This window comes from Periplaneta americana, chromosome 5 (genome assembly GCF_040183065.1).
Source record: "Periplaneta americana isolate PAMFEO1 chromosome 5, P.americana_PAMFEO1_priV1, whole genome shotgun sequence".
Lineage (NCBI taxonomy): Eukaryota > Metazoa > Arthropoda > Insecta > Blattodea > Blattidae > Periplaneta > Periplaneta americana.
In genome coordinates this window covers 103,277,289-103,302,579 of record NC_091121.1, presented here as the reverse complement: position 1 = coordinate 103,302,579, position 25,291 = coordinate 103,277,289, and the positions used below count along the sequence as shown (strand labels likewise).

At 36.3% G+C, this 25,291-nt stretch overlaps 1 protein-coding gene across 2 annotated transcripts in view; it reads left to right on the top strand.

The window, feature by feature from the left end:
- Window positions 1-25,291, top strand: part of LOC138700051 (CD166 antigen-like) — a 1,161,032-nt gene that overhangs the window by 420,331 nt on the left and 715,410 nt on the right. Inside the window, exon 2 of one of the 2 annotated variants that reach the window (XM_069826355.1) lies at window positions 5,126-5,334. In XM_069826355.1, the coding sequence (XP_069682456.1) occupies window positions 5,126-5,334 (209 nt within the window). Of the gene's footprint in view, window positions 1-5,122; window positions 5,335-25,291 lie in introns of both variants that reach the window. The other variant, XM_069826354.1, reaches the window with a different exon arrangement.

Genomic DNA, 25,291 nt, shown 5'->3' with positions numbered 1-25,291 from the left:
CGCTGGAAAACATAACAGACAAGTAGGGGTGGTACAGTTAAGGCTAAGATTTCATACTGTTAAAGCAAGCTTATTTGAAGAAGTACACAAAATTTAACTGTCAGCAAAACAGCAAAGGCATTAGTTATGTATCTTAGGTTTTTATTTGATTATAGTGTGAAGTTAATAACGGAAAAATTGTGCTGTACATAATCCTATATTTGTATTATAAGTACTTCTTAACATTTTTAATAACGGAAAACGTGCGCTGCACATAATCTTAATTTTGTATTATAAGCGCTCCGAAACATTTAATAACGGAAAACGTGTGCTGCAAGAAATTTTAAATTTGTATTATAAGCGCTTCTTAACATTTTTAATAACGGGAAAAGTGTGCAGCACATAATCTTAATTTTGTATTATAAGCGCTTCGTAACATTTAATAACGGAAAATATGTGCTGCAAATAATCTTAAATTTGTATTATAAGCGCTTCTTAACGTTTAAATAACGGTAAACGTGTGCTGCACATAATCTTAAGTCCGTATTATTATTATTATTATTATTATTATTATTATTATTATTATTATTATTCAAATACTTGGGGTGTACTATAAGCAGTAACATGAGCTGCATTCAAGAAGTCAAAAGGAGAATAGCAATGGCAAAGAAAGCTTTTAATAGAAAAAGGACCTCTGAAGAAAGAACTAAGGAAGAGACTAGTGAAGTGCTTTGTGTGGAGTGTCGCATTGTATGAGGCAGAAACATAGACATTATGACGAAGTGAAGAGAAGTGAATAGAAGCATTTGAAATGTGGATATGGAGAAGGATGGAGCGTGTGAAATGAACAGACAGAGTAAGAAACGAAGATGTGTTGGAAAAAGTGGATGAAGAAAGAATGATGAAACTGATCAGAAAGAAGAAAAGGAATTGGTTGGATCACTGGTTGAGAAGAAAGTGCCTTCTGAAGGATGCACTGAAAGTATGGTGAACGGGAGAAGAGTTCGGGGCAGAAGAAGATATCAGATGATAGACGAATTAATATAGCCTATATGGATCATATGCGGAAATAAAGAGGAAGGCAGAAAATAGGAAAGACTGGAGAAAGCTGGGTTTGCAGTGAAATACTTGTCCTTGGACAGAACACTATGATTGAATTATTATTATTATTATTATTATTATTATTATTATTATTATTATTATTATTATTATTATTATTATTATTATTATTATTTGTAATTTAATTAATGTTTTAAGTCCCTAAAACTGTATTTTAATGCTTACTTTCGATCATTATGGAGCCTAGTTGAGGTGTTTTTATGGGTTGGTTAATGGCCTAAATATCCGAAGTGTAGTTATAACGTATATAAAATATAATGTATGTTTTGGCAGGTACCATTATGGCATTAATATATATATATATATATATATATTATCTTTTCAACGGACTCAACGTACCTATCTTGTGCTATAAACTTTGCCAGAACGCTGTACGTATTAGGAAGAGAGTGAGATAGAGATACTATACCTCACTCGTTCTATAACGGAGGCATCTCGCGGCAACAATGCACTAGCCAAGACCCGTAAGACCAATGCTTTTTTTTTAAGGTGGAATATTCTATATTAGAATGCAGTAAACGATACAAAACCCGCACGCATTAAACTCCGAATGAAAAGAGCTGTCTTCACGTGACGTCTTTCATTCTGTATACGAACCTGAAGGAACATCAGTAAAGTAAACAGCTAACGTCATTCTATATCCTGTGTTTCTTAAACCTGTAGCCGTCTCTAGGGAATGTTTTGGTGTCTCAACTTCGTTCCCTAATAATCGCTGATGAATGTTATGGAACAAGTAATAGTTGAGGGACTGGATGCAAGAAGGGCATTTTAGAGGATGTGCCCTTTTTGAGTGAAACGCTTTATTATGTTCTCTGATCTGTTATGCATATGATCACCAAGTTGTAGTTCGATACTGTGATCATAGAGGCAGGAGTACCCAAAATGTAAAGGCGTGCATAGGTAACATTATTACGTATATTATTATTATTATAATGTACCGAAGTACATATGATATTTCCATGCAGATATTCTGCGTCATCATACGATGAAAGAGTAATGGAACGGAGAAAAATTCTCTCCGGCGCCGGGATTTGAACCCGGGTTTTCAGCTCTACGTCAGCACGTAGAGCTGAAAACCCGGGTTCAAATCCCGGCGCCGGAGAGAATTTTTCTCCGTTCCATTACTCTTTCATCGTAACATTATTACGGTTTGAATTTTCAACATCAATTTTCTCAAAACTTTCATTTGAGAGAAGTGCCTTTCTTGCACCCAACCCCTCAATTACTTCACTGTGTTAATATTACTTGTTAAATAATGTTAGTCAGTGAAGATATCAATTTTTTTCACTTTAAAATGTCCTATTATTTTCTTCCCATTCTTTAATATGAAGGACAATATTGCATTATGTGCTGAATGTATACTTACATGACGTTTGTTCTAATTAATTTTTATAGGCCCTACGATATAAATAGAAATTATTGTAATTTTTAATGCAATAATTTCATGTATTTAAGAAAGAACACAAGTCCACGAACTTCAGGGTACTCTGGCGCTCTCAAGTATAATGTAATTAAACATTTGTGTAAAATATTCAGACATATAGAAGTTCATATGAAAACTTCACCCTAAAAGAATGTACATCTAATAGGCCTATTTATAACCTGCAGAGAGTTTTTTTGCATTTTTATCAAAACTTGTAGTTAAGGAAATATGTTGTTTCTCAAATAACTGATTCAATTTGCTTTAAATTAATATTAGAGGAAAACCAATGGCAAATAGTTATGCCGAGTCGTCACTATGTAAGAATGTGGATATACTGAAATGTAAATGTTGGGAAATAAAACTGAATATTTAAAACATGTGTAGACCTACATAGAAAAATTTTCTTTTATGCTTCTGTATTTCATCACTATCAAACTGCCCGTAGCTACAGGTGAGATCAAAATTACATTGTGGAAACTGCGTATTGCTTTACGCAGCTGCCGGCATCGGCCAAAATTTTTTTCGCTTTCGTGCAACGCACAAGTGGCAGTATCCTCAACCTAAGGCACGAGTTCAGGGAAACCTTACCGCGCTGTTGCCTCTGAAACTAAATACTCGACCATGGTCCGCATTTCATATTTCAAATAAATTTCTTTCTTCAGCCTACTCTCGTGACTAGGAGGGTTTCGTATTTTAGTAACATGCTGTGGGTGTTGCATTTTACTATCATTTCTATTTCATCTGTGCTTTCGTGTCGATTTCTGTAATACTTCGTGTCTGGTTCGTGATAATTTCACTAATTTATTATCATAGTTGTTCAATTTGGTATTTTGAGACTAAATCCTAGCAGGAGGGAAAAAGGGAAGAAAGAAAGGAAGCTAGAATGGAAGAGAAGGAAATTTAGGAGTGAACGACGAGAGAAGAGAGGAAAATACAACATATGAAAGAGGAGAATAAAAAAGGATGGAAGAAGATATAAAAAGGGAAAGCAAGGAAAATAGAGAATGGAGGGAAGGATAAAGAAACAAGGACGGAAGAAAGTAAATGTGGATCGAAACGTTGAGAGAGCAGGAGGAAAAAAGAAAGAATAAAAATGAAATGAAACGATGAGAGAACGAAAGGAGATACCAAAAGAATAGAAAGAAGTATAAAAATGGAACTAAACAATGCGAGAAAGAAGGGAAATAGAAGAAAAAAAGAAGTTATAAAAATGAAACGAAACGTTCTGATAACGAAATTAGATAGTAGAAGAAATTATAAAGTAAACAAAACGATGAGCGAACGAAAGGAGATAACAGAAAGAAGAAGAAATTATACAAATGAAACAACGATGAAAGAACGAAAGGAGATAGTGAAAGAAAAGAAGAAATTATAAAAATAAAACTAAACGATGCGAGAACGGAAAGAAATAGTAGAAGAAAAAAGGAATATAAAAATGAAACGAAACGATGATAGAACGAAAAGAAATAGTAGAAGAAAGAAGGAAGTATAAAAATGAAACGAAACAATGAGAGAACGAAAGTAGGTAACAGAAGGAAAAGAAGAAATTATACAAATGAAAAGAAATGATGAGAGAACGAAAGGAGATAAGAGAAAGAAAGAAAAAAGGAGAAAAATGAAATGAAACGATGTGAGAACAAAAGGAAATAGTGTGAAAAGAAAGAAGGAAATATAAAAATGAGACGAAACGATGAGAACGAAAGAAGATAACAGAAGGAAAAAAGAAATTATACAAATGAAACTGAACGATGAGAGAACGAAAGAAGATAGTAGAAGAAAAGAAGAAATTATTATGAAAATGAAACGAAACGATGACAGAACGAAAAGAGATTACAGAAGGCAAGAATAAAGTATAGAAGTGAAATGAAATGACGAAAGAGCGAAAGGAGATAGCAGAAAAAAGGAAAGAATAGAAGGTGAGAGAAAGAAGATGGAAAAGTGGGAAAGAGACAGAATGACACAGAAAAAGAATCAAGGAACGACAGATATATGAAGGAAAAGGAAATTAAGTATATAAGTTAGGGTGAAATTAAGGAAAAGAGGTAAACAATGTATTGAAGGGAAGAAGGAAAAACATATGAAAATATAAGTTGGGGGGGGGGGAGAATAAACACTGCAAACATTCAGATATGAAACAGAAGTTTATTGAGAAGCGAGTGAATTTTCATCGTTGTAAGGAGTTAATAAAGAGGCGCAGCCAGCTTGCTATTCTTCGAAGCTTTATTTCAGCCTTCACTTCACTTTCTAGAGCAATATAATTCAAGGAGATAAAGGACGATAATTTCAATTGGAAATGCCCTCGTAGTTGTGAGCTGAAGCAGGCACCTTGTTGATGATATCGACCTGTTTTATGTGTTACCACCACTGACCCAACCCTCTCCACCCGTCTTCAGTTCCCTGCTTGCTTTTCTACGTCCATTGTTGAAATAATCAGCGGAAATAGTACCAGAGGGACTTGGTGAGGTTTGCGGGTACGTACTGTACATAGTAACCACATCGGTTTAACCCCTTTCCCACCCCACTTAACCCTCTTCTGTAACCAACAGCTCTGAGGGAGTGAGATAGAGAGAGACTGGCTAACTTGTGTGTGTGTCTTTTCAGCAGACTGGGCACAGAGCTTACGCGGAGTTCGGTTGGATGTCCCCGAAGCGGTTCTGACCGGGGATACAGCGAGGCTGGCCTGCGATTACGACCTGGAACAGGCTGCCCTTTATTCCATCAAGTGGTACCGAGGGGACGAAGAGTTCTACCGCTTTGTGCCCAAGGAGTCTCCTCCCACCAGGGTGTTCCCCTTGCCAGGCATTCACGTGGATGTGAGTACTAACTGCACTTGTTTAATATATGAAGCTGTGTTAAGCGTCAAGGGTGGCCAGTCTTGTCCTATGGCTCTAGGATTATCATTAGGGGGCGGATATTGATGACCTAAAACTCTACTTAAAATGTTCATTAAAATGCCCTTAAACTAATGGGGTGCTATTCATAGACATTTCGCTAGCCCGGGCTACGAGCTTGCTAAACAGGAATCATATCATATCATATCATATCATATCATATCATATCATATCATATCATATCATATCATATCATATCATATCATATCATATCATATCATATCATATCATATCATATCATATCATATCATATCATATCATATCGCTGACACTGGTTTATGAATACGAAAAATGTTAGTTCGCTAATCATCCACCGAAAGCCCGCGCTAAGAATGTCTATGAATACGGTCCATGGAAAAATGACATCAAAATTAATAGAAAACGACATTTAAATATTACTCAAAGTACTCGCACCACAACTTCTTAAAAATTAGTCACCTTGTTTCAACGACTGCCCTGTAAATCTCGGAGACAGGAGGCAAATTCCTGGAAATTGGCTAAGATAAGGGAAGAGAACATGCAAAAAATGAAGATTTTAAGGGAAAACTATAGATTTTAATGACGGTTTACAATGTGTTTCAATCAGTGGTGGTCCAATTCAATACCTTCATTCTCCGTCTCCTCCTCCTTCCGCTCCTCACTTTTGTTATCAGACCTTCCAGATGGGGAAGTACCCCAGATGGGGTATAGCGTGCATTCTTACAATCTTTGTGTTAAAAATACTGTCTATTACTGTAGATGTCCCTTCCGAACCATGTTGGGGACACAACGTCCTGTCCAGGACACGGTGAAAGTTTCCCCTCTTCCAAACATGAATTCTGAATACACCCTCTTACCGACAAAAGAACAGTATCGGTCAAAGTCCTCACTTAAATTAAGTTGCTGTCAAGCATTTTATATTAGTTCCGTTGTGTGAGGCGAAACTTTCAATGGAAAGAGGGATGGATTTTTGAGTTTGTTCCAAACTATAAAACTCAAACTTCACTGTTATTCACTTATTCAGTAGGTAATTATTACCGATCTATTTGCTTAGAAAAAATTTAACAGACCTATCGATAAAGAAAGTAAAATGTTTCCAAATGATCTAAAAGTTCTTCAAAGTATTAAAAATGACCAAAAAATGCCGAAAAAATATATAAAAATGCAAAAAAAAAAAAAAATGCAATATAAGAAATGAATTTTTTTCGTTGATATTAACATAGAAAGGATTTAGATATTAATAGCCATCGTCCTAATGTGAAAAATAAGAAGCTGACTTTTCATCAACATCCGCCCCCTAATTATCACTGTCATCTTTGTAATCACCATTTACTACGATGTAAAAGATTTAAAGTCTCTTATCTCAAATGTCTCAGTTAATGTTTTATTACTGTGTCTGTGTAGGAATTTATACCACAACATGAGGATATTAGGTTAGTTGTGCTTAGACTGTCGTTACGTCATGAATGACATGAAGCTTGAGGTATGGCCAGGTTACAACTGAAATGTGTTTTGTATCGCAGCAATTGAATGGGGATATATTTTCTTGCGTAGGGTTCAGCGTTGTGCTCCGGCAACTGGTTTGTTTACATTGCACTGCGATTCGTTGATTGATTAACCAAATAAAGCTACAATCTAACCCTGCTCATACCATGGTAGAGTTCCCTAACAGGTACCCATGCACCTGTATTGCTAGCTACGCTCACTCTCTCTTTTAACAACGAACTGTGATAAGCGCTCACTTACTGTAGGGACATAATTAGTATGATTATAATTGGAATGATTATAATTGGCATGATTGTATTTAATGTTTAGAGTAACATTATTAATACTGTAAATCTAAAATGCATTCCATCCTCGTAACTCGTGCAGACTTGACCTAAAATTTATATAATTTGAGTCATGTATGTACTGGGGTTAATGACTAAAGGATTATCTGTTCAAGTCCAACTGGCCAAGGCGTAAGTACGCCATCGACTAGACGCGAATCACGCGGACTTCAAAGGTCACCGTAGCGTCACTGGCGCGAGCCGATAAAACGGCACGGCGATCGTTGGAGAAGCATTATTATTATTATTATTATTATTATTATTATTATTATTATTATTATTATTATTATTATTATTATAGCTCTGCAGTCAGCAGAAGTGCTGGGGAGGGTGACGAGTGGCCCAAGTGGCAACGAGTAATTATTATTATTATTATCATCATCATCATCATCATCATCATCTTCATTTCATCAATTGTACTACAACTTGTATTTCAAGAGTGATTAATAAACTTAAGTATTGGCAGCCCTTGGTTGTTTAAAGGACCTTGGTCTTCTAGTAACCTACCTACAACGCACTCCAATAGAAGTTATTCCAACAAACCTAATCACAGAACACTCTATGCATACCTAACCTTGTAGTCTCTATGGGTAAATTGCTATCTTTAGTGAGAACATATGAAAAAGAACGTTTGTAGTGTAGAAAATTTATACTTCTGTATTCTTTCTGAAATCATTAACAAATATACGTGACATAGCACATCGATATTTATATTTTTTGGAATACACTATTAACAGTCTGTTAAGTTCGGGGCTAATAGGCCAACTAAAAATATCTTATTTAAAATTTATAATTCGCATATTTCGAGAGATATAAGTATTCAATTTTTTGCAGACTACAAAGTGGACACTAAGTCCCGTTGCCCACTATAAATATCTCAAATATACACACTATTCCGGTCATAGTGCAGGCATAGACCCACTTTACACTAACGTTGTGTCTTAAATATTCAAAAGGCCAGTACGTATGTCCCCTATCATTCTCCTCCAAGGGCGCCCGGAGGGGGTAGCCAGTGTTGCTACCACTGAGATTTTTTATTTTTACGAGTTTCTTTTTAATTTATCTTTATGGGTTCGATAATGTTGTATCAAACCCTCGGCAAAAAAATTCAACGAAAGTGAGTGCTTCAAACTATGAATGCGTGCAGAGGGTAATTTAGATTTCAGAACTGGCTATTTTTCATGTTCAATTTTCTCTCTCCTCGTCCATCCGTTTCCTATAATTTTCTAACCATCTTTCTACCTCTGAGATTGGATCCTGCGGGCGCCCTTGTTCTCCTCACACATAATAATGCGTCGCCAGGTTCGGTGTGACATTCGCTTCAGTACTGCTGATGTAATCTGTTGGAAAACGTGTCCCACGGCATCCTTCAATTCATAAATGGTGTCGTACCGTTCTCGTGGAATGATTCCCTTGATGAATACCCACAGCGCATTGTCACAAGTTGTGAGGTCAGGGCTGCGATGTGGCCAGTCGAGAGGAGCTGGTATGATGATATGTTTGGTGGAAACTCTATTAGTCGTAGTGACATAAAATGAATCGAAGTCTTATAAAATTTTGAACTCAATAAACAATTCAGGCGCCACATGTAATTTTTAGTTGCAATGGTTACTTGTTGCCCGGAATTTGTACTATTTTGTAATTACTAGACTTGTAATGTTGGAGACCGATAGGATGCGTTACGGTGATTTCAAGTGTACTATCCATTTGCGCGTATTACTCTAGCATGCGTAAACAGTGTAACTACTGAATATTCCGTTCGCCAGTCACTACTATAGGCCTAGCATGCGTACACAGTGTACCTGCTGAATAATAATGCCAAAGGTTAAAGGTTCTCAGGCGTATATTTGCAGCGGAATTTGGTGAGTATTTTGAAATTAATGACGGGAATATTCTATGTAAATTATGTAATAAAAACGTACGAGGTGACAAGCGATATATATATATATATATATATATATATATATATATATATATATACAGAGATATGTAGCACAAGCGAACACAGAGAACAGCTCAAATTGGTATCGAATAAGAAAACAGACGAAATAAAAGCCTTTTCCCTTTGGAATAAGCATTTAAATTTTTTTCTGGATTTATGCGAGATGATGGTTGCTGCTGACATACCGTTATCTAAAGTAATCAGTCCCAATTTTAAACATTTTATAAAAAATATACAAATAAAAAACTCCCATGCTACGTAACATAGCAGCAAACGTATTTAAAACTATGTTATGACAAAATATTATGTTGCAGGAAATAAAATCTTTGTAATGCTATGTAACTTATATTTACTTTTAGAGCTGTCCAGATTTATTTATGTTCACATTGTTATTCCAGTAATCGATCGCAGAACCAAGTCATTGTCCTCGTACTAGCTCACATCATGTACCACGCTGCAATTAACACTTGTAATCGGTCCCCCACATTACAAGCCTAGTAGCCTGATTACGTAAAAGCAAAGATACCAACAAATTAATACTGTGAATGATAAATAAGTTTCATGGTATTACATTTAGAGTTAGAGGTTATAGCATGAGTGTCCATACAGAATCAGGAGATATTACACGTCAAGCATGCTCTGCTAAGGTCGATAACTTTCCTTATAAAATAGGAAAAACGACCTTAAAGAATATGCGCTGCGGGTTGCTTACGCCAGGGGTTACCTCGTATGAATTATAATTGGACGTCTATGGTTACAGCGTAATAAAGAATTTAAAAAACCAAACAATTTGCTAATTAATTCTTTAATACTTTACGTTTTGATCTACAATAATTTGATCGAAAGTATCTGATGAGATCTTTTCTTTTACATATCCTCTCGCAAGTCTTGCGGAGTGGATTACACTGTTCTACAAAAAAAAAAAAAAATGAAATTCATTTTTCTGGGTATGACATTCTTGATTGACATGGAAATTTACCTCCTGAATTCAAATCTGTAATTAGTTTCTCTGTGGCACGCATAGTTTTCAAGTTATATGCAATTTCATTTTTTTAATAATTTTCGTTTCCACTCTATGTATTTATGTAGGCAAAACATGTAACTATTAATATTTTAGTCACTTACAATTATTTACAAACATTTTATGCACTATAACACAAAACATATATACAAGCCTGAATATAATAATTATATTATATGGAAAACCGTATTTAAGGTTAGAAAATATGAACAAAATACACTTTTCCCTAAGAATTTAAAAATCTTATCTTTTTCTCTTGTGTTCAATTTTGCAGTCTCTAACAATTTTCCAGCAGTAGTCAGCAAGCATCGCAGGCATCCATTTTTCCCTTCATACCACTTTTCCATGGATATTATATCTTTATGGAACCTTTCACCATGTTCGTCGGAGACATCACTGCAGCTCTCAGGAAAATAATGTAATGTGAATCTAGGAAATGCACTTTTAAAGACATGTGACATCCTAGATCTCTATATTATGCATTTATCATTTGTTGAATCAATTGTTCGAAGTCGTTAGCTCTTTTTCTTCCCAGAAAATTTTGCGTTACATTCTTGAAACAAGACCACGCTCTTCTTTCTTTTGGTGCAAGGCATTGTTCAAAATCTGAATCCTTCTGAAGGTCTCTAATTTGGGAACCCACAAACACGCCCTCTTTTATTGTTTCTGCAAAAAGACGAAGAAAAATTTTTAAAAGGTACATAAATCCTCTTCCAGATGTGTCCATGGCCTTAACAAATTGTTTAATAAGGCCTAGCTTGATGTGAAGAGGGGGCAGCAGAACATCTTCACTGGCTACCAATTTCTCGTTCAGTATATTTTTTCTCCAACTTTCCACTTAAGTTCAGACCAAATCTTTCTATTATAATGGGAATTCCTATCTCGACCATCCAACTCGCACAGAAAACATCCATATTTGGTGTAGCCTTGTTGCATACCTAATATCATGGCAACTATTTTCAAATCACCACATATTTTCCACTTGTGCTCATTATATTTGATTAATCTCAGCGTATTTTTCAAAATATCATATGACTCTTTAGTCATACTTACATAGGCAACTGAGACAGAAGGCATTATGTTCCCATTGTGGAGGAGAACTCCCTTTAGACTGTATTTTGAGGCATCTATAAAAAGTCTCCACTCCTGTGGCTCGTATTTGAAGTTCAAAGTATTCATTAGGTCACAAACATCATTGAAGAATGTCATCATCAAAGCTCGGAACTTGGGGACTTGTGTGTAGTGTGCATGAGTAAGGTTACAGGTACAACGTACACAAAGCTCACGCTGCAAGTGCTCAGGGACAGTCGTACGTACTAAGAAAGTGGTCACATCGAATGACAGGAAGAGGGACGAGGAAACCCTGTCGTGTCGAAGCCAATGACATTCAGATAATTAGAGGTAAACAGTCTATTTGAGGAATTAGAAAATACGTATTATTCGAATGGGTATTATATAAAAAAGGTAAAGGTATCCCCGTAACATGCCATGAAGGCACTTGGGGGGCATGGAGGTAGAGCCCCATGCTTTCCATGACCTCGGGACTAGAATGAGGTGGTGTGGTCGGGATCACGCTCTGGCTGCCTTTTACCCCCGGGAAAGACCCGGTACTCAATTTTATAGGAGGCTGAGTGAACCTCGAGGCCGTTCTGAAAGTTTGGCAACGAGAAAAAATCCTGTCGCCACCTGGGATCGAACCCCAGACCTTCCAGTCCGTAGCCAGCTGCTCTACCAACTGAGCTACCCAGCCGCCCCGGGTATTATATACGTTTGAAAATATATTTCTTAAATTTTAGGTACAGAATTTCGTGGAGGAATTCTGAGGAGATACATTATTTTCTTCGAGTGGAGAGTTTATATTTTGTAAGTTGTGCCACACATAAACTAGAGACTGGAAACGGGCATTCATTGAAATACATTCCAGTCCTTTAAATCGGTGGAAAATTTGTCCATAGCCATGGATCAACTCGTAGTGGAACCTTCCCTAGTAGTGACACAGAAATTGAAAACTATTTTCGAGAAAAATTTAGGATGCTTATCTTTCTCAGATACGAGATCAGCTAGCAACTGCTGAAAATCGAACAGAAAACAGTGACAGTGAAAACATTCAGTATTTTATTTCGGCGCAAGACTTTATAATAAAATTACAAACCATTTTCCAAATTTGAAATTTTTTAAAACTGAAGCTTTTAAAAAAGAAATTTGTAAAATTATCCATGATATATAGGACCTAATATTAACAAATATATTTTTTTTTACCTTTTATTTCTGTCGACTATATTCATGTTTTTATTGAATATCACTGGCTTCTGTCGGATTGTCAATTTATATTAAATGTGTATTTTTCTCTCTTTTTCTCTTTCACCTTTATTCTTGCTCTTGTGTTGTATTTATTGGTTTGAAATAAGTTACTTACTGTATTTAGTAAACTGTCCTTGTAAATTTTATGTTATATTATTGACTAAAACCACACCGTACACGAGCCTGGCTCTTACGGTATAGGCCAGAAACATTTTTATCTTATAAATGTAATTTGTTCTCGCTAGCTAGCTAGTTAAAATAAATAAAATAAAAAAAATTAAGTTTGCTCCCGTCACTTCATGTGACGTGGAAATAAGTACTGTAAATTTGATATATTTTGCACGTTTATTTATATATATGCTATAAAATTACGTCTTTCAACCTACCATAATATTATCAATATGTTGTTCCAGCCGGGAACCACCTTTATAGCAGACCTGACAGTACCTCCGTGCTGGAAGCGGGAGTTTGTTGACATTGAAGTCCGGTCGCTTAGCCACGTTCAAAGACACAAGTCCCCAAGTTCCGAGCTTTGGTCATCATGAGTTGAATTGTGCATATATGCAGAAACAATAGTTCATGTAAACAAACAATACCCACTTCCTCTAACAAGAATTTCAGATTAAACTCAAGATTTCTCTCTCTCTTTTAGAATCTGTTTATTTTACTTCTATGATTTAAGAGGTTTCTGTAAAAGAGAAATATGTAAGGTTTTACATATTTTATATACCGGTACCACAGATGTCGGAATATTATGGCTAAAAATGAATATTTACTCACATGATAAGGAATGTCTCCACTATCCAAATAATGCCAGTTTAACTCAATTTTAAATCCTGCAACAATGACTTTCTTATTAACATAAAATTTTACTAGCAACAGGAATGCCACAATATGAAAAAAAAAAACAAATGAAGAACAAAATTAACTATACTGTTGTCACGCTAGGAGAAGGCGGCTGAAGTACTTAGACGGGGCGGAGGGGAAACAGTCGCGCATGCGCACCGCGCTGTTCACTGCAATATTCCTGTTTCACAAACATCTACTGCATGTGTCTATGAATCTTTGCGACTTTGTGAAAATAATAGTGGGGTTTTTACTGTAGTGTTTTATTAGTTTCAACAAGACAATTGTTTTCAGTATACCACAAATCTTGTATTGCTTCAGTTATCCTTTGCTTTTCGTGTTAATAGTGTTGATAATAATATAGTTAATAGAATTTATGTTATTGTACACTGTTATTTAGGTTTATAGCAGTTTTTTGTTTATTGTAAATAAGTCGACAAAGAGGAAACAAGGATTGAGAATCTATAGCAAAGAAAGGAATATTATTAGAAGTGCAAAATAATTCTGTGATGAAGAAAAAGAACAATAGTGCCTTAGCATTCTTCTTACGAAACCTACAGCAAAGGTAGAAAAGTACTCTAATCTATCCACAAGAACAATACAGCGTATAAGGAATGAAATGAAAGACTGCACAGAAGAAAGTGCGTTGTCAACACCTGAGGGAGAAAAAAAAAAATCAAACGTCCAGACTACCGAAACGCAAATACAGATGACTTCGACGGGAGATTGACAAAAAAGATATAATTGAGAATTTTTATTTGAAAAAGAAAGAGGGCCACCGGCGTAGCTCAGGAGGTAGCGCGTTTGCCTGCTGATCTGCAGTTGTGCTCGGGAGTGAGTTCGATTTCCGTTTGCGCTGACTACCTGGTTGGGTTTTTTCCGAGGTTTTCCCAAGCGGAAGGCGAATGTCAGGTAATCTATGGCGTATCCTTGGTTTCATTTCGCCAAATACCATCTCGCCATCATCAATTCAATCGACACTGAAGAAGCTAGTAGTTATTACAGTGTCGTTAAATAACAAGTAAAAAAATAGTACCAAGCTGCAACAAACGTCCACCTTTTCACAAGAGAAAGTTGATTTGAAATGAAAGACAACATTAAGACGAATACTGAAGAAAAAGGATTTCAGGTGGAAGAAGTGTGCAGCAAAAAAAATTGAGGAAAACACTGTAAATTAGAATACGTGAAGATATCTACAGCAAATAAGAAAGCTTAGGAAAGTGGAAAAACCGATTTTGTATCTGGACGAAATGCTGATAGATATGCCTACCAATTTAACGTTTTCCAAGTTCTGGCATGATAAAAAATGTTACGGGAGTTTTGACTACCGTAAATGTGTCCAGAACACTCATTGTTGTTCATCAGTATGGGGGCGATGGGGCTAATGGCTTTGTTGAGAGATTCGAATTAATATACACGGCTGGAACAACAGATCATACTCCAGAAATTTTGAAAAATGTGATAATGATAGTCATAGCGACAGCACCGAAGATGCGGAATCTTTTATGTCTGACTCCGTTCCCGTGTAACCAAGTAAGTGGACGAAGTTTTCAGGTCAGAGTGTAGCGTAAAGTTCCCCCGTCCCGCCTATCTACTCCCCGCGCCAACTCGTAGCGCGAAGACAGTAGGCAACTGTTGTTAAGCAAAGTTCACCATCTTTATCACAAACTTAAAATGTCAGTTAAATGAAACGTATATTCTCGTATAACTAAAAAATGTGCCTGATAGCGAATTTCTGTTTTCAGATTTGAATTTGCCATATGAAAATCCTTTGGAATCACATATTTTCATATAAGAAAAATGACCCTTGTAGAACAGTGTTATTGGAGTTACACTCACTTCCACTGCGGATCAACAACCTCAAGGAGCACTGCAGTGTTTTATTAAGTTACATTTCGTATTCTCAAAATTATTGGACGTATGAAAATACTTATTTGATAAAGTTTGTTCACATTGACTTGATCTATTACTTCTGAGAATTAATATTACGTTCCCTTCCAATCTGTATATATAAATGCATTTACAAGATTAGTTATATACTTCGAATCTGCAATTCACGCAACATTGAATCATCAGTGCCCATTGTTTGCTGTAAAAGAGTCTTCTCCCAAAGTTCCTAGAGGAATATCCAGAAGCTGCTTGTCATTCGAGAGTGCATTAGTAACTACAAAAGAGATTAAGTTCTGAAACTAATTTTTGGACTTCCATAATCTCTGACCGGAAGAGGCAGATATCATTTTTTGCTGATATGATTGATGATTTTTATAGATTTCCTACCAAAATTAATTATTATTCAACTTATAATTATTTGCTTCTGATTGAGGTTCTGGCTGATATGTACAGTATGTACATCTGTAATCAGTCTGTAGGCCTAAATCTCACTCTATGTCAGAAGAAGAACAATAATTGTTTGTATGCATTTGAAGTCTGATTAGTGTAATATGTAGAGTCTGATTAGTGTAATATGTAGCTAGTCGGCGATGTATGCAATGGAGAGGGAAAGGAACTGGCCATCCTACCCCATTATCTCCTGGCCTAGTTGCCTCATAAGTGGTGTCTTGTTGGTATCACTTGTGAGGTTCAAACCTTTCTTCGGACAGTTGACTAAACAACAACAATAACATAAATTATTAATTAACACTTAAATTCACAAAGTATCCTATAAGATACAATAGGTTAATAGGCTGTGTGCTATAATTTTAATAGAACAATAGAAAAAAAATTGGTAGGAAAATTAAATTTAACCAAAATTTCACAATACTATAATATTGTACAACATATAAAATATGAAAATTGCGATAGTTGTTTTCTTTACAGTCCACCATGGTTTAATAAACTAGTGTGAGAAATGAAACTTTGCCAATTTAAGGGTTAAATAAATTTATTATTCCACTAATAGTAATCATATTAAATCACTTCTTACGACTCTGTTATGTAAGCTTCATAATTTTCGATATCGTCTAAATTAATCACAAACTTCAAGAGCACACTCACAGTCTAGTATATACAGTCACGAAGCTCAATACGTAGGAAATATGCATCCACAGATAGTGTTGCTAACCACTAGGATCGCTACTATCGCCTCATCACAGACAATACGAAATAGTACCGGCACAGTCTATTGTTCCTAGTACCCTCAAAACTCAAGCTTAGTGACTGTATATACTAGACTGTGGTACACTGACTAAATACTTAATGTTTGTGTTACAGTCGGTATCAGTTTCTTTGTTCTGGCTAATGGGCAGAACACATACTAGAAATACACAGCATAACGAATGTTGTAGAGTCGTTCTTTTCAAGAGTATATGCAATGTTTCATTATCCGCATCCAAATACAGCTATATATTTTTTGTGAACGCGGCTCTAGATTTACAGTACGACACGTATGTCAAACGTCGTAGGAATGGAAGAAAGTGTAGAGCGACAGTTGGAAAAGACGATTTCTTGACAGAAACGACAAGAAAAAAAGACACGGGAGAAATCTCACTTCTTTACTTTGCCAAGACAGCCAGCAAAATATTCTTCCCAGTTACATAATTTAAAATTTTTCTACTTTTCATTCCAGTTTTAATTCTTTTACGTTCAATAATTGGCAGTTAATTCATATGGCTACAATACCTGCATATTCTTAATGGCATATTTATGCAAATAGTGTGCAGATAGTCCTCAGTCTGTCAAGATGGGAAGAAAAATAGTGTTTAGATAGGAGTGAGTTAGGCTGCACTTTGGAACATACTTAGGTTGTATGCTTCAGAAATGTCGGGGCTGAGTTAAGTTGTTTACATAAAAATGTTGGAAATACTTTTGTTGCTTATCTGTCAACGTGACCGAATTAGGTCTCGGCGAGCAATGAACATATGACTATCATATCAACGTTTGCTATGTAGTTGTCCTCTATAATCTCAACATCTCTCATGGTAATCAATATTAAAACCCTGGAATGTGCGAGTTTCATATCATACAAGATTTTCAGATAAGTTTATTACAAACTCTGGGTAATAATAGTAGGTGTAAAGAGGAATATGTTTTGCCAATGAACCCATATCCGGCGGAATTTGAATAAGATCCTGAATGTTCTTAAAACAATGCACCAGAATAAATTTTACCTTGAAATATGGATATGAAATGCTCCTTTCTTTGAGAACAAGTGAATGAAACTGTTGATACACAACAGAATGCAATGTCATTATGAAGCCCCTATCGTGCAATGTGTCTGGAATGTTTTCACAGATAATTTTATGTATGAAATACTCTTCTAGCCTTCGAATTAAAATTTTATATTGTCTAGAAAGATACAGATCCAAGAGTTGCACAAATCTTGCAGTTTTTGGAGGTATAATTTGTGTTTTAATTTTCTCACCATCTAAACTATTGTTTACTTCTTCAAAAGTAAATGTAGTGTCATGTATCTGACCACTCCAGGAATCCAGAAGTAGTGTGCCTTTCGTAACATCCGGGAGAAATACATTTCTTAACCATCTTCTCACGTGATTTTTTTGTCAGTTTACTGGAACTACTTGCATCGACCACGACATTAAATGGCTTATCATTGCCTACGTGTTGCTTTATTGTAGGTCCAAGTTCCCCTTTCGGTTCTTGAAAGCATAGTATATACAGTCGTGTTCCTAGAATTCCAGGATTCTATGAATTTGTACGAATGATTAAAAGATGTCATGGATTGTACTACTACTTTATTAATGTAGTTAAGAGAAATAAATTCATTAGAGCATAATCCGAGAGCTGTGATACGGTGTCGCGGAGCTATGAGAATCCGAGTGCGTACAAGAAGCGGTATAAGTAGCAACGATTTTCAAGTCATTATATTTCGTAAACGAGAAAAAAGCGAAAAGAACGACTATCACCATGTTTCTTAACGAATGCAAATTAGCTTAAATATGTAAATTCAAGCTACCCGACCTGGAACGGTTCCCTTATAAGAGGAAGGCAGAAAATAGGAAAGATTGGAGAATGCTGGGTTGTTTGCCCGTGGGCAGACAAGTGTGAATGAATGAATAAATGAATGAATGAATGAATGAATTAATTAATTAATTAATCAATCCTTTAATTTTCTCAACACTTCATCGTTTGTGTGTATTAGGCTATTTTCTGTACTTATGTTTCGTAACAAATTATTTACGTTATAGGGCCTTTGGTCCACTACGTTTCGTCCACTTTATTTGTCCACTGACACATTTGTTCATTTCATAACTCGTCCATTAAATTTTGTCCACTGACCATGTAGTCCATTTTCATGCTTCGTCCACTGACTATTTCGTCCATTATGCCAAAAAAATAGATGCCATGAAACATATTTCATTTGGTGAAAATGTAATTTATTTAAATTTATATGTATTGTTGACGTACATGCTGTTTGTATTATAATCATAATTAGTCATCATTTTCTTCTTCCTAAAGAACTTAATAAGGGTTAATTAATTTTTAATCTATATGAAATACCTCACAGATAATAATATATTTCCTGCTGGCCGTCATTCTTGTAGTCTTCATACCGTGTAACCATTTCCCTGATGCGTTCACGATTATTGACATATGTCTGACTTAATGGTGCACGGACTCGCGTGTGTCCTCCCTATTTTAATGTAACATTGGTTGCCTCCTCTGCCATAATGTTTACTATCCAAAATTGAAAATATATGAAATATATTCATACTTTTTATTCTCCAAAGGAAAATGAGAAGTATCTAAGAAACAGACGACAATTATGACAATATCTTCTGTTGTAATTGTAGGTGAGAAACACAAATATATATATTCTAAGACATAAAAGGTGTGGACAAAATGTATGGATGGACAATTTGTATGGATCATTCAGTTGTGGACAGGAGAAAGTGGAGAAAAGGAGTGGACGGAAGGTAATGGATGAAACCAATTGTAGACAAAAGGTAGTGGACGAAAGGACCGCAAACCATAATTTAAGGTTTGATATTTTGCAAAATAAGATATTCAGAGTTATTATCTTACTCTTTTAAAACTACAAAATATATAAAATAAACTGAGAACAGTGGCACAAAGAGTATAGGTTGAACTATACTCACGTAAACAAGGCTGGCATCGCATCGGTTCACTCGCTTAGTGTTGGGGCTCTTAGCAAATTGGCCATTTGGAGCTTCTGTAGTGTCGGGCAATTTCTCACCTAGTTATATATTGCCATTATATGGGACGCTAGGTTTGTATTCTGTCACAATGCTAGCCCATGAATGTGATCCATACACAATTCTCAGTGGTGGTAGTAATATGTGTCCGAGTGAGGAATAGACCGCTTGAGAACGACGCCACATCATGCCATCATCTCTACTAATTTCAGACAACCAGGTAGCTACTGGGGCTTTGTTGTTTCGAATAGTTTAACATGCTTCGTACAACAAATTCTACCGTTACTGTTTTTTTCGCGCCTCAGCTCGTAATACATTTCACTCTTTATTAGGTCTGTTGAAAGTTTTGTTACATTAAATAAATAAAAAGAAACACACACACACACTGTTTGCGAATAGAAGACTTTTGAAATAGAAAAAAATTAATTGTAAGATTTTCGTACGTATGGCAGTAACATTACTACCACACGGATGCAGGCCACTTAAAAGTCCAAGATTTTGATATTTACTGTATACAGTATATAATTAGAAGAACACATGAAAATTTAAAGTATTTGTGACTGGAAAAAGAGCTATGTATACAAATTACTAGATCTTTCATAACTTGGAAATCTAATAATAATAATAATAATAATAATAATAATAATAATAATAATAATAATAATAATAATAATAATAATAATAATAATAATAATAATAAATCTTTGATGTATTTTTGTAACTTTTACATAACTATGTTCGTATTATCTATTTTGACGCTCATGACTTTAACAGGGAATAAATAATAAATTATAAAGAAAGATGGCAGATGCAGGAATTTTCCTTTTTTCTGCACCAGTTGTAAGAAGCATTGTGAATTAGAGAAAGATGTTAGAATTATAGCAGGTGCACAGAAATACTCCGATAAATCTTATCCCATCATCGTCTTTGAACACCACAAATCTGACTTCACCGATATTTGTACCCGGAGCTCTGGTGTGTGAAGTCGATACTCTTCGATAGAATTTTCGATCTCATGTGTATACGGTATATTAGTATAATTTTTTTATCTTTAAACCACGTCTTAAAATAGGAAGTGTTCAACTGGATCTATCGACCAGACTATCCAAGTATAATTAATTATTGCAGTAGCTGAATTGAAGAGAAAACTAATAGGTACACGTATTCTAGAAACCTAAAATATTTTATTATTTTAGCAAAAGATTTCTGCACCAGAATCCACATTAACATTCAAACACCGTTGAAAACTAAAAGCTGGAAAAGTATTAAAATGCTAAAACATTATAAACGCTAATGCATATCGTGTCGAACATTTCCTCAATTGAGATCCCAAGGCGTCATATTCGCTGGTAATTAATGTGCAATAATGATAATCCTATCTCCTTCCCCTCTAAGCTCTTCGGTCCCTTCATATACCGGAAGCGCATCATCATGTGGCCATGGATGATGGACCGTGTATAATGTCCGTCCAGTAATGCAGATTATCGGAACACTTGAGTCAATACTACATCACTGTTTCTCGCATTCACGGCTACTGCGCTAAGCCAGTAATGACCACTGACACTCTTGTAGCTCGAACTGAATTGTCGCCATTACTCAGTATCCAGCCTTGACTGAACTAGCTGCTATTATCACAGAGTACAACTGGTACTCGTAAATATTTTCACAAACACAATAGAAATATTTTTGAAACAGCAATTTCAATAAAGAAGGCTGTTTGGATAAAATGATATTAATATAGGGAAGCAAAAGTGGGTTAATAACTACTCACAAATGTGTTCATCCACCAGAAATCTTCCGCGATCTGGTTGAAATTAATTAATTTTAATATAAATAATTATCAAATTGACTGAACTGCAGCCAGAAAACATTTGTGTAATATGCAGGGTTCTTCAAAAGTTGAAACACATTTTAAGTCGGTAAAAATTTGTTGAAATAGACTTAACATAACCTAAAATGCGATAGCAAAGACTGCTTACAACATGTATTGTACCATTTACAAGAATTCAGTTGCTTATCGTGTTACCTACCAATAAAATTTCCGTTTATGGTTTATTTTTTTAACTATAATTTCCAAAGATATACAGAAATGAAATTCTGTACTGGATGTAGTGAGAGGGAGAGGGAGAGGGAGAGGAAGAGGGAGAGGGGGAGCTATTTAAAGAAAAATATGCAAATCTGGCTTTCAGGTATAGCTCCTTGTGAAGCAGACTTGAATAATTTCAAGGGAAAAATTGTTCCGGGGCCAGATATCGATCCCGGGAACTTTGACTGAGCGCACCAACGCTCTACCGACTGAGCTACCCAGAAACTGCACCCGATACTGTCTCAATGTTTCTCTTTATATCCACACACCTCACGTGGGCTGACAAGACGCCAGAAAACCAACTTTGAGTGAACACAAACTCTGTATAACTTGATTTATGGTTTTCTGTTAACATACCTAAAGCTATACCTGAAAGCCAAATTTGCATAATATATACGTCACTGTAGATACGTTAAAAGAAAACCAAAATTCAAGTCACACACAGTTTGTGTGCAATCAGAGTTCTGTTTCTGGCGTCTTAGGCCACTTGAAGTGTGTGGATATAAAGGGAAAAATTGAGACGGTGCCGGGTGCTAGAGCAATGGTGCGCTCAGCTGAAGGTCCCGGGATCGATACCCGGCTCCGCAACACTTTTTCTCTTGAAATGATTAAAGAAAAAATAAATCGTCCGGCCTTGATTAAGGATGACCCCGAGAATCAGAAAATTAACAGCAATAGTATAATGAATTAAAGATGAATATTGTTGAAAAGTGAATTATAATAATTAAGCACTGTTGATATCAATAATAATATAAAATCTTAAAAGATAACCTTAAAATTAAATTTATAAATAAAAGATTTTAGTTTAAATTAGCATAGGGCTTATCCTTAATTAAGACCATCTGCGTGGTATAAATTAAATTGCATATAAGATCTTTTTTTTGTGATTAAATAAATTATATATCTGATTTATATTATAAATTGTCCGATTTAAGATTTTATAATAGTATTACGCAAATTGCTGTCTATAACTAATTTAAATATTCTAATCACTTCTGTTACTTTGTTAATTACAAAAATCAGTTTAGAATAGATAGAAATATGAATGAGATTTTTAACTGTGTTGCCTACTCTTCAAGGAACCAACGTCAATGAAATTCGCTCACTTCTTAGCCAACGTAATACTATACTGTAACTACTACCACTAATACAACTCATACTATTACTAATACTACCGACACTACTACCTATACTACTGATGTCATTAATGCTGATTTCTGCAATAACTGGAATTAGAAAATGATTCAGGTACAAAATTTACAAGTGGAATGAACGAGGTCAATAGTAAACATTGATAAAGTACTCGTAATTCTCTGATTGAGTTTCTGGCTGACATGTACATCTATCTATTATCAGGCAGTACATTATTTCTTGACGATATGTGACAGAGGAAGAACAATTTTTTTATTTGCATCTGAAGTCTGACTAGTGTAATATGTAGCTAGTCTGCGATGTATGCAATGGAGAGGGAAAGGAACTGGCCATCCTACCCTATTATCTCCTGGCCTAGTTGTCTCATAAGTGGTGCCTTCTTTGGATCACTAGTGAGGTTCAGATCTGTCTTCGGACAGTTGACTAAACAGCAGCAGCAAGTAACATCAAAAAAGAAAGTACTCGTGCATAAGGCTTGTAGTTATACAAAGATTAAAACTAAAACACTATTAAAGTTATTTAAAAAAAAGAGGAAGGAAATTTTTAAAAGAAAGTGTACATAAATGTATAATATATTTTATTAAATTTTTTGTTTTGCATTTAAAATAAAAATTAATATAGGTTATATCCAGAGTACGAACACTTAATTTACATTGCAACATAAAGGCAACGTACTTTCGGTCGGTGAATGGATCTAGTGGAAAATGATTTATCTCCATAAGCACCTCCTGGCAGGATGTCACTTTCTTCCAATATGCGTCTATTGGCCAGGATACCACCTAAATCTCATGTGTGTCTAGTGGCCAGGATATCACTTCAATCCCATGTGCGTCTAGTGGCCAGGATATCACTTCAATCTCATGCGTGTCTAGTGGCCAGGATATCACTTCAATCCCATGTGCGTCTATTGGCCAGGATATCACTTCAATCCCATGTGCGTCTAGTAGCCAGGATACTACTTCAATCCTGTTTGCGTCTAGTGGCCAGAATATCACTTCAATCCCATGTGTGTCTAGTGGCCAGTATATCACTTCAAACTCATGTGCGTCTAGTGGCCAGGATATCACTTCAATCTCATGTGCGTCTAGTGGCCAGGATATCACTTCAATCCCATTTTCGTCTAGTAGCTAGGATACCAATTGAATTCCATGTGTGTATAGTGGCCAGGATACCACCTCAATCCTGTTTGCGTCTAGTGGCCAGGATATCACTTCAATCCCATGCGCATGTAGTGGCCTGGATACCACCTCAATCCCATGTGCGTCTAGTGGCCAGGATACCCCTTGAATCCCATGTGCGTCTAGTGGCCATGATACCACTTCAATCTCATGTGCGTCTAGTGACCAGGATACCATTTTAACCCCATCTGCGTCTAGTTGCCAGGTTATCACTTCAATCCCATGTGCGTCTAGTGACCAGGATATCACTTCAATCCCATGTGTGTCTAGTGGCCAGGATACCACTTCAATCCAATGTGCGTCTAGTAGCCAGGATACCACTTCAATCCCATGTGTGTCTAGTGGCCAGGACATCACTTCAATCCTGTTTGCGTCTAGTGGCAGGATACCACTTCAATCCCATGTGCGTCTAGTGGCCAGGATACCACTTCAATCCTGTTTGCGTCTAGTGGCCAGGATACTACTTCAATCCCATGTGTGTCTAGTGGCCAGGATATCCCTTGAATTCCATTTGCGTCTAGTGGCCAGGATACCACTACAATCCTGTTTGCGTCTAGTGGACAGGATATAACTTCAATCCCATGCGCGTCTAGTGGTCAGGATACCACTTGAATCCCATGTGCGTCTAGTGGCCAGGATACCACTTCAATCCCATGTGCGTCTAGTGGCCAGGATACCACTTCAATACTGTTTGCGTCTAGTGGCCAGGATACCACTTCAATCCCATGTGTGTCTAGTTGCCAGGATATCACTTCAATCCTGTTTCCGTCTAGTGGCCAGGATACCACTTCAATCCCATGTGCGTCTAGTGGCCAGGATACCACTTCAATTTCATGTGCGTCTAGTGGCCAGGATACCACTTCAATCCCATGTGCGTCTAGTGGCCAGGATACCACTTCAAACACATGTGCGTCTAGTGGCCAGGATACCACTTCAATCCCATGTGCGTCTAGTGGCTAGGATACCACTTCAATCCTGTTTGCGTCTAGTGGCCAGGATACCACTTCAATCCCATGTGTGTCTAGTTGCCAGGATATCACTTCAATCCTGTTTCCGTCTAGTGGCCAGGATACCACTTCAATCCCATGTGCGTCTAGTGGCCAGGATACCACTTCAATCCCATGTGCGTCTAGTGGCCAGGATACCACTTCAAACCCATGTGCGTCTATTGGCCAGAATACCACTTCAATCCTGTTTGCGACTAGTGGCCAGGATACCACTTCAATCCCATGTGCGTCTAGTGGCCAGGATACCACTTCAATCCCATGTGCGTCTAGTGGCCAGGATACCACTTCAATCCTGTTTGCGTCTAGTGGCCAGGATACTACTTCAATCCCTTGTGTGTCTAGTGGCCAGGATACCCCTTGAATCCCATGTGCGTCTAGTGGCCAGGATACCACTACAATCCTGTTTGCGTCTAGTGGACAGGATA